Source organism: Thamnophis sirtalis, unplaced genomic scaffold (genome assembly GCF_051295495.1).
Source record: "Thamnophis sirtalis isolate CommonGarterSnake01/CBP01778 unplaced genomic scaffold, rThaSir2_p1.2 scaffold_3, whole genome shotgun sequence".
Lineage (NCBI taxonomy): Eukaryota > Metazoa > Chordata > Lepidosauria > Squamata > Natricidae > Thamnophis > Thamnophis sirtalis.
This window is the reverse complement of record NW_028261383.1, coordinates 148879120-148892904: the sequence shown is the minus strand read 5'-3', so window position 1 is coordinate 148892904 and position 13785 is coordinate 148879120. Positions and strand designations below refer to the sequence as shown.

At 43.4% G+C, this 13785-nt stretch overlaps 1 protein-coding gene across 3 annotated transcripts in view; it reads left to right on the top strand.

Annotated features, from left to right (window-relative positions):
• The window catches only part of ASIC1 (acid sensing ion channel subunit 1), a 233987-nt gene that overhangs the window by 201242 nt on the left and 18960 nt on the right, over positions 1-13785 (top strand). For 2 of the 3 annotated variants that reach the window (XM_087710377.1, XM_087710378.1), the window contains one exon: positions 13557-13707. In XM_087710377.1, coding sequence (XP_087566503.1) covers positions 13557-13707 — 151 coding nt within the window. Of the gene's footprint in view, positions 1-4946; positions 5573-13556; positions 13708-13785 lie in introns of those variants that run through there. The other variant, XM_014070928.2, reaches the window with a different exon arrangement.

Sequence of the window (13785 nt, the reverse complement as noted above, 5' to 3'; positions counted from 1 at the left end):
GTCCTGAGGTGTCTTAAAAGTCTCTAATTGATTTATTATACTATATGCTTTTGGAAATGGCTCGGTTTCCTCAAAGACCTTAAGCATTTTTTTTTTCGGAGTCCAACATGCTTAATTATTGAACTGATTCATTATCTGGGTTTGCACAATATACCGAGCCATTAAATAATCAAACTGACTGGATTCTTTATAAAATATTAAGCCATAGAAAAACTAACCAAGGTTAAACCTAGCTGGGCTTCATATGATGTGTGAATGCTCCTGCTGGGACTTAACCAATGTGTTTGAGCGTGTGCAAAAATTTGTACACTGGATGTACATAGAAAAAGAGAATTGGTGGTAAGATTGTAAAACAGGAAAATCAAAGTATTGTAATGCAAAAAGTGGAAAAATAAAGCTTGGGCTCCAAATTTAAAAATAGTTTTCTTCTGTTTACCTGGAAGTAAATGCCACAATGTTCATTAAGAACTTATTCCTCAAAATTGGACATGCATGGAATTGTACTGCAAATATTGGTTGTGCTAGGAAAGACACAAACTATACAAGCTTCAGGACTGTGTCCTTTCTCTTCCTCCACACTCCCCTACTCCATGGGAAGCCAGAGAAATTTGGATTCTGTGTTCTTGCTCAGTCTGCTGCAAACATAAAAGCTATCAATAAAGCATCTTCCAGGGGGGCCTTCCCGCTTTGTATGTTTCTCACTATGTCTTCTTTTTGTCAAAGTAGACCTTTCCAGGCACACCGCTTCAAATAGGGGATTGTCCTCTAAAAATGGCATATGGTCACCCTGAACCAGGCCTGTGATTCATTCAGTGCTGTATATGCTTCTGTGAACGCAGCCTCCATCTCCCTCCCCACAGTAGAGATTGTCTTGCTTCCATCTGGCACGCCGCGCACATCGCAAGCTGTCCCTGACATCGACATCTCCTTCCAAGGTTAACAATAGCTGATGCAGGCCTGTAAAACATGCACACTCACCATTCTGAGCCCGGTTTTTCCAGCATAAATGCTGTCTATGTGTCTCAACACACCTAGTTTTATTATTCATGCAAAGTAAATTATTCTGCAGAAGATATGTAAGGTATACGAAACATAGGGGTCTCTCCAGTGGTGGGTTCCAGATCCCCAGTGCAACTGGTATGGTGCAACAGGGCCGAGCGTCCACCACATGCACGCATGCAACACACGCATGTGTACTTACCACTCGCAACGCTCCAACTGCTCAGTGAAGCGTCGTGTAGGTGTCGTACGCTCCGTGCGCAGAAGCCCCGATCGGCTCAAATACATGTCGGGAGGGCAGGTGGGCTCTCCGGAGCACCGTACCAGAATGATATCTGGTGTTCCCAGCAGGCACCGGTATGCCTGTACCAGGGCGTGTCGGTCGTATCCCACCACTGGAACTCTCCAATACATTGCTTCTTAAAAACAAGATAATATGTAAAGGTTGGTGCTGGTCAGCCACATCAGTGCTTGAATTTACTGTAAAAATCAGTGATGGGTTCCTACTGGTTTGGACTGGTTCGGCTGAACTGGTAATGGTTTGGTGGCCTGGGTCACTGGAACCAGCAACAACCCAGGCCTGCCAAGCTCCCAAACTGGTTCCCCTGTCGGCGCTGCCATCTTGTTTTTCAGTTCTGCACATGCGCAGAACAATTTTAATTGCACTGTGCATGCACGCCCAGTGTGCATCAAGCACGCATGCAAGCAGACTGGCAGTAGTGTTCACCAAAACCCACCCCTGGTAAGGATCATCTGCCAGTTACCTGCTATCACAAGCAGGTTAGCATCCAGCCTGCGGGCCACCAGATTGACATCCCTGACTTATATGATATCCTTTATTTCTGGATACAGCATCTATCTCCCCTGCAAGAAACACTAGCAGCTTAACCAGTCCATTATTGTTTCACAGACCCCTTTTCCATAATCTGCCAATATGAAGGTCAGATGTCCTGCCCTCTTCATCAGGCATTCTACCTCCTTCTGGAGTCCCCTGTCTTACATTATGCGTTGACCTAGGCTTTGATTGTGATGTTGGTCATTCTTATCAGAACATCTCTCCCCTTCACCAGGTGTTTCATGTCCATTAACATCAAGTACACCACTTGCAGTTCCTGGCAGCTGATTGGCACAATGACTTGAATTGGGACCACTCTTCTTGGCCTGAACAGGACTGAAGATGACTTTCCCAGCCTCTCAGCTGGAGTCTGTGGTTAACTGTCCTGCTCAGGTTGATGAAAGGCATTCTTCATGTAAGAAGTGACTGGCTTCAGCCACTTCTTAACAATCTGGGCAGCATGCATGATTGCACAGCTAGGAATCGATAGGCTGTTTGGCCCTGGAATGGGAGCAGGAATCAACTGAATTGGTATGGAATGAAACAGGGATGGGATTCAAAAAAAATTACTGCTGGTTCTGTGGGCATGGCTTGGTGGGTGTGGCTTGGTGAGCAGGGGAAGGATACTGCGGGGGAAGGATACTGCAAAATCCCCATTGCCTTCCGATCAGCTGGGATTCGGGAGGCAGAGAATAGATGGGGGCTGGGCCAGTCAGAGGTGGTATTCACCGGTTCTCGGAACTACTCAAAATTTCTGCTACCGGTTCTCCAGAACTGGTCAGAACTTGCAAATACCACCTCTGGAATGAAAGCGTATCCAAGGCCACTACCATTATTCCCCTACAGTCTCCCTATTATCACCTGAGTCTGCCTCCTGGAGGCTAAATCCTCTCTTATTTTGCTCTGCAACTTGAGTGGCTGTTCTGGGGATAGGAACTGCTTGCCTTCTCTCTGTAGCTACAAGTGCAGATCTGTCTGGAGAGTTCATTTGTGATCATCTGTGATTCCTCAGGACTGGAACTTCCAAGGGTGTACTGTCTATTTTCCTTCCCCTTAAAAACACTTTATGAGCAGATCATCCAGATAAGCAGAAATACGGACACTCTAAGAGTGTTCTGGTGGACTACATCAGGCTTGCAATCTTTTAAGTAAACACAGTGTGCTGAAATTACACCAAAGGGAAGAGTTTCAAACTGTTGGCGCTCCTGTCCAACCTTGAATCTGAGGAGTCTGTGCTGTGCTCATCTGATAGAGATGTGCAAAATAAGCATCCATCAGATCTATGGAGGTTTTCTGGATGCCTGGTTTGATGAGCCTCGTGATCGCCTCCTGAACACGCAGTGTCTGATTATTTTGTTTAGAAGCTTGAAGATTCTGCATAGATCCATTCTTCTTCAAGCACTAGATACAAAGAATAAAACACAGGGTAGATTTTGTTTCCTGAGTTGGTGCCTTTCTGTCATTACTAATTTTCTGTACATGGTCCTTTGTTTCCTTCATGCTTTGTTGTTTCTCTCTGCTCTTTAAGGTAGGATACTTTGTCCCCTGGTCTTACTTTGAATTTCAGTGAATAGCTTATTCAGACTCTTGCAGGATGCTGGGACATGTGTACTTGCCCTTATTCAGACTGTTTCCAACATCCATTTGTCTTTACCAGTAAACTTTCAGGGATGTCCAAATAATAAATATTGCAAGCATTCATCTTCCTGGGAGATGACAGCATTAATATAAGCAGTATTTGTATTGAAACTTTCCCCTATTTGCTTCAACTGCTGATATCTTTGGTATATGTCCTAAAGGTAAAGGTTCCCCTCACACATACGTGCTAGTCATTCCTGACTCTAGGGAGTGGTGCTCATCTCCGTTTCAAAGCCAAAGAGACAGCACCGTCCAAAGACATCTCTGTGGTCATGTGGCCAGCATGATTAAACGCCAAAGGTGCACAGAATGCTGTTACCCGCCCACCAACTGTGATTCCTATTTTTCTATTTGCATTTTTACATGCTTTCAAACTGCTAGGCTGGCAGAAGCTGGGACAAGTAACGGGAGCTCACTCCATTACGCAGCGCTAGGTATTCGAACCGCCGAACTGCCAAGCTTTCTGATCGACAAGCTCAGCGTCTTAGCCACTGAGCCACCGCATCCCTTTATATGTCATAAGGAGCCCAAGTATGTACTTACTTGCATCATGCTCAAAACATACTACAAATTTTAATTCCTGGCGGTAAAGATGCCTAACTCCATTTGTCCAGGTGCCAGGGACTACTTGTCTAAAACTAATCTTACATTGTGCAATTTTACATTATTCGTTATTCCCATGCTAGGGATTGTAAACAGCCAGTCACCTCCTCCTCCCTCATCTACCCATTTTAAGACAAAAGAGGCATAGAGCTATGTGCTTGCTCAGAAAAAAAAGCAAATCCAAATAAAATATTTGCATCCCTTTTCAGGAAATCTCATGCAAAGAGCCCTATAGAGAGGGTGGTTAATGCAAGGTAACCACAAGAGGGAGAATCAAATAGATATAGCTCATAGATGCTGGGGAAAGGACAATTGTTGGTTGTTTAACATATGCTTTCAATCAACCAAACTGACTGGATAGGTGCCGAACTTCACTTGAGTTTGCTTTGCTGCCTGTCAGGCACCATTTCTTTCTAAATAACTACATGCCATTTCCCCCTATGTGCTATTTTTCTGTCTTTCCCCCTCCTCTTTCTTTCAGCCAGCACCGCTTTCATTTCTGTGCTTTCCTCTATTGTTCAGCTAAGTCTTCCTTCTCTTAACCAAGCCGATGCCTCTGAATCATCTCTGTACACCCCCATTTCTCTTCTTTCTCTCTTTCTTCCACTCCCCTTTCCTTCCCCGCCTTCCTCCCCGTGTCTCCTTTTATTGCCTGCTTTCCTCCTGCCTGTCTTGGCTCTGGCATGCTCTAGGTGGCTCTTTCAGTGCGTGAGCTACTCGACACACAGTCTCTTTGTAACTAGGAGAGGCTACTGATCCTTCAGCCAGCTCTCACAGCATCCCCACCTCTTTGCAGTACCAGCCAAAGCCACTGAGATAGAGATAAAGAGATACGGAAGCAGCAGCGTTTGAGCTCAGATGATGAGGAGAATACAGCTTGTTAAAGAGATACATCCTTCAACCCAGGCTGGCTTCTCCATCTCTCCGATTGCTAATATGGAAAGCAGCAGGAGTGGCTGTGTTGTAGACCCACCTCGCTTTTCCCTGAAGCAAATCAAGTTCCATGGACTTCACCAGGTCTTCTCAGTGCACCTGTCCTGCCCACACCGTGCCTTTTGGCTGATGGCTATCCTGGCTTCCATGGCCTTGCTCTTGACCTGGTCATCCAACCGCATCCATTATCTGCTTTCTTGGCCTGTTCACACCAAGCTGCATATCCTCTACTCCCCCAACCTGACCTTCCCCGCTGTCACCCTCTGCAACAACAACCTGGTGCTACTACGTCGTATGAGTCGAGCGGATCTCCACCTCGGGGGCTACTGGCTTGGTCTGCTCAACAAAAACTTGCAGCCCGCGCCTGCTGTGCAGACCCTCCTGTGGGACGCCCAGTGGCTCTGGTTGGGGAACCTGCTGGACTTCTCCCATTATCTGCCCCCCTTGCCACCACAGGAGCAATCCACACACCGTTGGCTGGACCGGCTGGGCCACCAGCTCGAGGAAATGCTGCTCTCCTGCCACTTTCAGGGTGAGCGCTGTGGCCCCCACAACTTCACCACTGTAAGTCAGGATTGGGGAAAGGGGGACTCTTGGCGAGGACAACAGACAACTGTTGCGTCCTGCAGTTGCAAAGTTATTATTTCAGCAGACTGCTAAAGTATTGGCATATGACAATACTTCAGGGGGGGGGGGGCATTTTTAATTTTGGGGGGGGGGAGAGGCAAGGGCTGCAGTGGTCTGGCACGATGCAAGGTTGTGGGATCATGCATGTAATGGATAGGGACAGCTTGTTTACGTTTTCACTGGTTTTAGAGAAAGTCTGGGCAGATGGCAGCCTCTCATTGACCTCATGAGCCGCAGTGGAGTAGTGGTTAGAATGCAGTACTGCAGGCTATTTCTGCTGACTGCCAGCTGCCTGCAATTTGGCAGTTCGAATCTCACCAGGCTCAAGATTGACTCAGCCTTCCATCCTTCCGAGGTTGGTAAAATGAGGACTCAGATTGTTGGGGGCAATAGGCTGACTCTGTAAACCGCTTAGTGAGTGCTGTTGAGCATTGTGAAGCAGTATATAAGTCTAAGTGCTATTGCTATTGCTTATCTAGACTAATCAATTAAGCAGGTTCAGCCAATAGTTGAGAATGCAAGCTCTCAGTGAATAACAAGGCTGGGAAATCACAACCAGATCCTTTAAAAAGGCAAATGGCCAACTACTTCCACACTATACTATTGTCAAAACAAAATGCTTAGTTGCATTCACGTAGACACTAGGAACTGGGCTCATCTCAAAGGCAAAAAGTTTGGGAATTTTCTTTTTTTTTAACTACCGTATGTTCAGTTGATTTCCAGTTGTGTGTTTTCTGTTTCAGAATGACAGAAAATCAGCTTTTTATTCTCAGGATGGTGTTCTGTGTGGGACTTTAAAAAGAAGAGGATTGTACTTGTATTGCACTTGGCTAACAATTGGGTTAACTTAGAGGAAAAAGAAAAAAGAATTTTGCCTGCTCCCTTGATGATAGAGCAAGAAAGAGAAGTGGTATCTGAAACTCAAAGGAGTACATAAAATAATAATTTTCCCTCTTCTTTGAGCCATGTTTTCTCCTCTCATTTTGATGGATCCAGTGGAAAGGGTCAGAGGTGTATGTGTTTTAGTCCTTTTTGTGTCTGCTGTTCCATTCTGCTCTCAATGAAATTGGGATGTGTATAAAAATGGGTACCTTTGAAATTTCAAGGTGTATTTCTTTGACTTGCGAACAAAAGCCATGAAAGCGTGCAGCCAATTGTGGGTCAGCATGTCTTCTAAGTACCAGGCATTTGGAACTCATATATTAATATTTTGGACAGCATTTTGGCCTTTACCACTTTAGCTATATACTGTCTACCTTGGTTATCCTTCTATATATTTCAGTGTTGTTACTTTCTCTAGTTCTAACCGGGATTCCAATTCCTTTCTAATCCTGAAATTTAGAAGCAGAATGCAATGGGCAAAATTAATAAAAATTCATAGAGTTGAATATAGTGAACCTTCGACTAAGGAAGCATACTGCAATTTAATGGAGCAACAAAGAGAAAGGGATTGTAGCATGGAGATAAGATTGACTAGTGAACTTATAGTAGGCTTCATGATGTAGACTTAGGAACCAGGAATGTTATTGTTCAAATTGTTCATGAAACCTAGCCAAATATGGCAGTTTCCTGCTGCAGATGTTCACTCTCCCATCTCTGGAGTTCTGTGGGGGAGACTGATTGACAGTGAAGAGAAAGATTATAGTAGATTAGAAAGCCAAAATGTAGCTATGACTAAAACAAACCATAGCTCCCCAAGATATGGATCATAGTTAGTTGTGGCTTGTTCTAAAGCAAAACCAGATGACCACAAGGGAAGGAGAACTTGATCAGACTTGCCACCAGTTCACATCCAAGTACTTTCAGCAGGCCTGAATCTTGTGATTGTGGTACAGTCAGCCACAGATTAAAGAAATGCATATCATTCCCCATCCATAATTTGCCAATCAAAAACATGAGTCACTTGAATTATTAAATATTGTATCTGAGCATTTTTGCTCTCTGGTTTAAAAATGCATTTCGGTGCATTTATTTAGATTGTGTTTTTGAAGTTTGTGGTCTAAATATATTCTACTCTTACCCATTCCTGTTCTTTTCTTTCAGTGTAGAAAATGACATTAGCTTTGATGTTCTCCTGTTCTGCCTGCCATCTAAAAATCTTTTATCCTCTTTATCATTTATATAGGCTGCCCTGAATCTTCTTGTCTGTTCTTTCCGACAGAGTTATTTTAACTTGTCCTAGTTGTAGTTCAGGCGAATGTCAGGCAGGCAAACAAATATGCTATGCCCTTCACAGTTTCTTAGAACATTTTCATACCATTAGTCTTCCAGTTTAGTCTCCAGATGCCACTGCCATGTTTCTTAATTCCTTTCTCGAGTTTCCTCTTGTACACCAACTTGTTTCTTCTCCCCAGGAAATAGATCCGTGGTGGATTGCAGGCAGTACGCCCCAGTACGGGCCTACTGGTGCCTGCCGGGAACACCGGGTACTGTTCCGGTACAGTGCTCTGGAGGGCCCACCTGAGCGCCTTACCTGTGTGTGAGCTCTTCCACGCACAGAACGTACAGTACCTGCGCGACACTCTGCCGAGCAGCTGGAGCTTCGCAGAGGCGTCGTAGAGGTAAGGACGCTTGTGCGTGCTGTGTACGCGTGCTGCACATGTGCATGTGGGGGATGCTGGGCCCCATTGCACCATACCAGTTGCAATGGGATCTGGAACCCACCACTGAAACAGATAATGATTTCCTGTAGAGTTTGCCTCCTCTGGTCACCCCAACTGTTGATTCTGGCCCTACTCTCAAACCTTTATAGCAGGAGGCCATTGGCCCTCCCAGAGAGAAAAACCGAAAAAGACTCTCCTCAAATGAATAAAACAAATCTTGGAATCCATCAAGAGACTAAATTCAAATCAACAGCTTCCGTGAATAAAGAGGATGAAAACAAAGCCTCAAATCAAGAGAAAGGAAAGCACAATGCTAACCACAGGGGTGAGCTGAGCAGGTGACTCAGCAACCTAAGCGAAGAAAATGACAGAAGCGCAAACAAAAGAAAGGTGAGGAAAAAAGCTTTCTCCAAACCACAGATCATCTCAGACCTCATAGTTCAGGGGTGTCAAACTCGATTTCATTGAGAGCCGCATTAAGGTTGTGTTTGTCCTCGGAGGGGGACAGAGGGGTGTAGGCAGCTTGACATCACTCACTGAGGCTCCTTTTTTGGCTATGATGGCTTCCTGCAGCCTTCTGCCAGTGAAAACGGAGCTCAGGAGGACCGCACACAGCCCTCCCAAGCTCGGTTTTCACTGTCAGGGGGCTGCAGGAGGCTGTCACAGCCAAAAATGGAACACAGAAGGGCCACGTGTAGCCCTCCGAAACTCTGTTTCAATGGCAGACGAACTGTGGGTCAGTCCTTCGCTGTTTCCAGGGTGGCCCTCAGGCCAGATCTAAGCAGCCTGTGGGCCGGATCCAGCCCGTGGGCCTTGAGTTTGACACCCTTGGTCTAACAGTCCCCCACCCACCCTAACATTTCTCAATTTGCTCTTTTCTATGATATACAGATCCTTCCTGCCCAAGGAGCTTCTGAGATCATACTATCTACCTACTTCCAAGTCACAATCTTTTATAGCAGTAGGCTAAGGACAAGGCAAAGTTTATTCCTCAAGTTAAAATTATGACCCCTCCCCAAAAGGTACACAGAACTGTAACACCTTTTCCCAACTTTCCATTTGTCAGCAAGTATGATAGCTGAAGGAAAAGCAACTAATTCTTTTAAAATACTGTAAGCTACGTTTTCATTGATGCTGCAATCCTAAGTACATAACATGACAGTATAAGAGTCAAGGCAAACTTCTCCTTGAGGTGGTATCTGGCTGGAATATCTTGTTTTTCATTGCATTCACCTTTACAGAAATTTTAATTGAGCCTTCTTAAGAAGGAAAATCTCTTTTTTCCCCCATACCGGTTATCCTAAAAGCATAACAAACAAACAAATAATAGCAGAATGCTTTCCAAAAATGCAGCAGTTGCTAGCTAGCAGTTAATTCAATAATTATTAATAATTAAATATTTGCTATAATTCTGCATCATTCATAATTATGTCATAGTTTAGATTTCCAATGTACAAGTTCATGTTTTCTTAAATAACTGAAAATACAGCATGGTCTTAATTACTGCTTTGCATGATATGTGCTAATTTGGGATTAACAAATCAAGAATGCATACTGGGTGACCTGTACAGAGGATGGGGTCTTTGAGGGATGGGAGAATATTAGATCTTGTTTGGCTGAAACCAGGGGTGAAATTCAGCAGGTTCTTACAGATTCTGGAGAACCGGTAGTGGAAATTTTGAGTAGTTTGGAGAACCAGCAAATACCACCTCTGGCTGACCCCAGATTGGGGTGGGAATAGAAATTTTGCAATATCCTTCCCCCAGGAGAGGGGAGGGAATGGGGATTTTGCAGTATCCTTCCCCCACCACGCCCACCTATCCATGCCCACCTAACCAGTAGTAAAAAAAAAATGAATTTCCCAACTGCCTGAAACCCAGAGATTAGCATTTGTGTAGAGAAAGATCCTACTACCAAAATTGTGGCTATCTAAATGTTCACTAATAAGAATGAGTGTAAATTGTGGGGGGGCCTTGGTGCTTCCTGAGTTTGCTTGTTTTCTTGCAGATGTTTCATTGCCAGACTAGCACTGATGTTGTTATCTAGTTTGGTAGTGAAACATCCGCAAGAAAACAACCAAGCTCAGAGAGCAGCAAGGATCCCACAGTTCAACCCTGGGCTACAAATATTCTCTTCTATAAATTACCTGAATCTTTTTGTCTTGGCAGAAATCCTAGTAACTATCAATACTTGCTTTCTATCCTTGACTCAAGAACAAGATGTGAACTTTAATGGGGAATACCAGAGACAAGGAAATTGTGGGATTCTAAAATCAAGTGCAATTGCATACATAGCACAGCTCACTATTTCCTAAAACCTCAGTAGATTTAAAGTACGGGCTACTTCTGCAGAGTAGAAACCCGAAAATATAAAAAAAAGAGGATTGAGTTAGTTGAATTATTTATCTATCACATGTAGTTACCAAGATCTTACCAATTTCAAGACAAGGACTGCACATACCAAATGTGAGAACAAAATCCCCAAATTGGAAGGATATTTAGACGCATTCCCTCTTCCTTTATTTTTTTCAATCAGACTTTTTTTTCCTTCTGTTCCGTCGTGTCTGATTCTTAGAACCTGCTTGACAAGTCCATGAAGTTTTCTTGGCAAAGATATCAGAGTGGTTTGTTGTTGCCAACTTGCTGGGGCTGAGAGAAAGGGATTGGCCCAAGCTCACCCAGCTGGATTTGTACCTAAGGCAGAACTAGAACTTCCAGACCCCTGGCTTCCAGCCTGCCTGCCTTAAGCATTACCCCAAGCAGGATTCCTATGGAGACATACAGTACTTAATATAAGTACTTTATAGACCTCGGCAGAAGGAAAAGTCAAATTATGACATATACAGATAAATAGACAGACTCTGCATGTATGGCGGTATTGGGAAACCTTGCATATTTTCTTTGTGACTTTATGCAGAATGGTCTATCCCAGTCTGTCTCTGAATTTTATTCCTTCAATAATTTGGCTCAAACATGCCAGCAAGGCAGAAACAAGACTACCCAGATGTGTTTACAAATGTTTTAAGCTTTCCTCAAGTAGCAGTTGCCAAATGTTATTCCTTTGGCTATTTGTTATATGAATTGCTTGGCAGGGACTTTTATTTGGCCACCTGTAAAAGATGAATGTAAGCAGCAGACGAGTGTAAATGCCAGCAGGGCAGAGTCTGCCCTTTAATGGAAGGTGCAACCAGTGAATACTTGTATTTGTTCACTTTCACTGTGATTTGCGGTTGTTGTTATTGTTGTTGTTCATACTGAAGGATGTAAGACCACCACTGGTCTTAAGAGAATTCATCAGAGATAGTTAGCTTCCTGAGTCGTAAAGCAAATGAATCCTGCCTGCTCCTTCTATGCATGGGCACTTTTTAACCTCCAATCCAGCACATTCCTTGTGCCTGACAAGCAAATGGATATAATTTTTCACTAAGCCGTGTCTTTGGTTCTCAACTGTTTCCCAATGGTGGGAAACTCATAGTGGAACTCACTGGTTCCAAAGTAGTTGGAACTGGGAAAGGGAGGAAGGTGAGTCCCTAAGATGAGATCCAGGTTGCCAATGAGACCTCAGACATCTGTTTGGCAAGGATGATACAGCAGCATATTGATTTAAAGCCAGAACCGTTTTGGGTATTTTACCAGAGAAATATAGTAAAAAAAATGTATATTTAACTATTCATGTAATAACTGCAGCTAGAATTGTATTTGCACAAAATTGGAAAATGGAAAAAACTCCCACAGAGGGAGAGGGAGGAATGAACAGATTAACGTTGGCAATTAAAGAAAAGGAAGAATCAGAGTATTATAAGATATGGGGATGTTTTTATCACTGGATAGAAAATGAATATAGACAAAAAGAAACAGAAAATTGAATAATTTGGAAAAGAATGTAGAATTATAGGGGAGGAGTTGAATTAAAAGGCAATTGAAATGTAAATGTAAAGGCAAGATAAAAATAGATTAAAATGATGTAACTGTTAAATATGATGACACAAAGACTGCACCCAGATGACACACTGTAAGATTAATGATGCAAGAGTGGTTATGGAAAAAAAATAAAAAAAAACTTTTTTTTTTTTAAAAAGACATCTCTTCCTTTGCTCCTTCCTTCAGTTGAATTGGCATTTTAAAAAGAATAATATTTTTAAAGGGGAGCCAGTAACTGCAAAGAAAATAGCCAGGCAATATCATTTTTATTTCCAGGCATACCTACAGAGACCATGTTTTCTTTGAGGGGGGGAGGGAGAGAATAAAGGCAAATTTGAAAAGGAGGTAAATCTGTAAGAGGTTCATAAGGATAAACACAATATTAAATTGATTATGTTTCTAAATTTGCCCTACAAAGGAAAATTCAAGTGTAAAACCAATAAATGCATATTATGATAAAAATATTTAATTTTCATAGATTTTCACGGGTGTTGGTATGCTGGTCTTGTGGTATTCGGGTCTTTTCCCATGTAAGATTGAGATTGTCTTTGCAATGTTTCGGCGAGGTCTCACTCACCATCTTCAGGTTGGGTTTTGGGCTTAAAACGTGGTCGAAGCTGCCGTCTTTCTATAAATCTTGATGGGGGTGTGTGGAGTGCTGCTTTTGTTTCAGTAAGTGGAATGATTGGTTGTGTGGTTGTACCATGATTGGTAGATTGGTGCTGATTGGTGCTAGCTGTGTGTCCATTGTGGTTTCGTGTTGTAACAGCCTGGGTGCTGGGTGGGGCTTGTTTGTTGACTAAGGCTGGTTTCCAGATGTCTGGTAGGCGGGAGGTATCGTCACATTTATTCATGATGTGGGAGTGTTTCTCTATTTTGATAGCTTCCATAATTATTCTCTTGTTGAAGTGTTCAGTTTTGGAGATTAACCTGGTTCCTTCAAAATTAATTTCATGTCTTGTAGCTTTAAGGTCTGCCCTGCAACATACATAGGACAAACGAACAGAAGAATAAATGCACACAGTGCAGAACATAAGAACGCAGTAAGAAAAAAAAGAAAAAACGTCCTCCCTTTTCCATATATATATATATATGTCAGATAAGGGCCATGGTTCCCCACCCATTGTAGCAAATCAATGTGGCAACCATTTTGGAACTGGGCAAGCCTCTGCCCCTGCAGCCATTTTTCAAGAGTGCCACATGTTCCCAAGTTCCAGATGTGTCCACCGGGCCCAAAGAGTACACTTATTACACTTGTTGAAAGACACAATGTGACACTGCTATAGGTTATGCTCTTCTCTTCTGGCTTGCTCTTGGTTATCAAGGCTAGGAGAGCCCGCTGGCCTCCAAGAGGAAGTGTCAGGCTCCTATCCTAAGCCTACTTTTTCTCCTCCACAGGTTTTCACCCGCTACGGAAAGTGCTACACCTTCAATTCCGGCCAGTCTGACAAGCCACCCCTCATCACCATGAAAGGGGGCACCGGCAATGGCTTGGAGATCATGCTGGACATTCAACAGGATGAATACCTTCCGGTCTGGGGAGAGACAGGTAAAAGTGCTTTCTCCTTCCCTATCCCTGCATCAGTTCCTCATTTCTCCTCATGGCAGAATCCTTCGTGTATAGTCT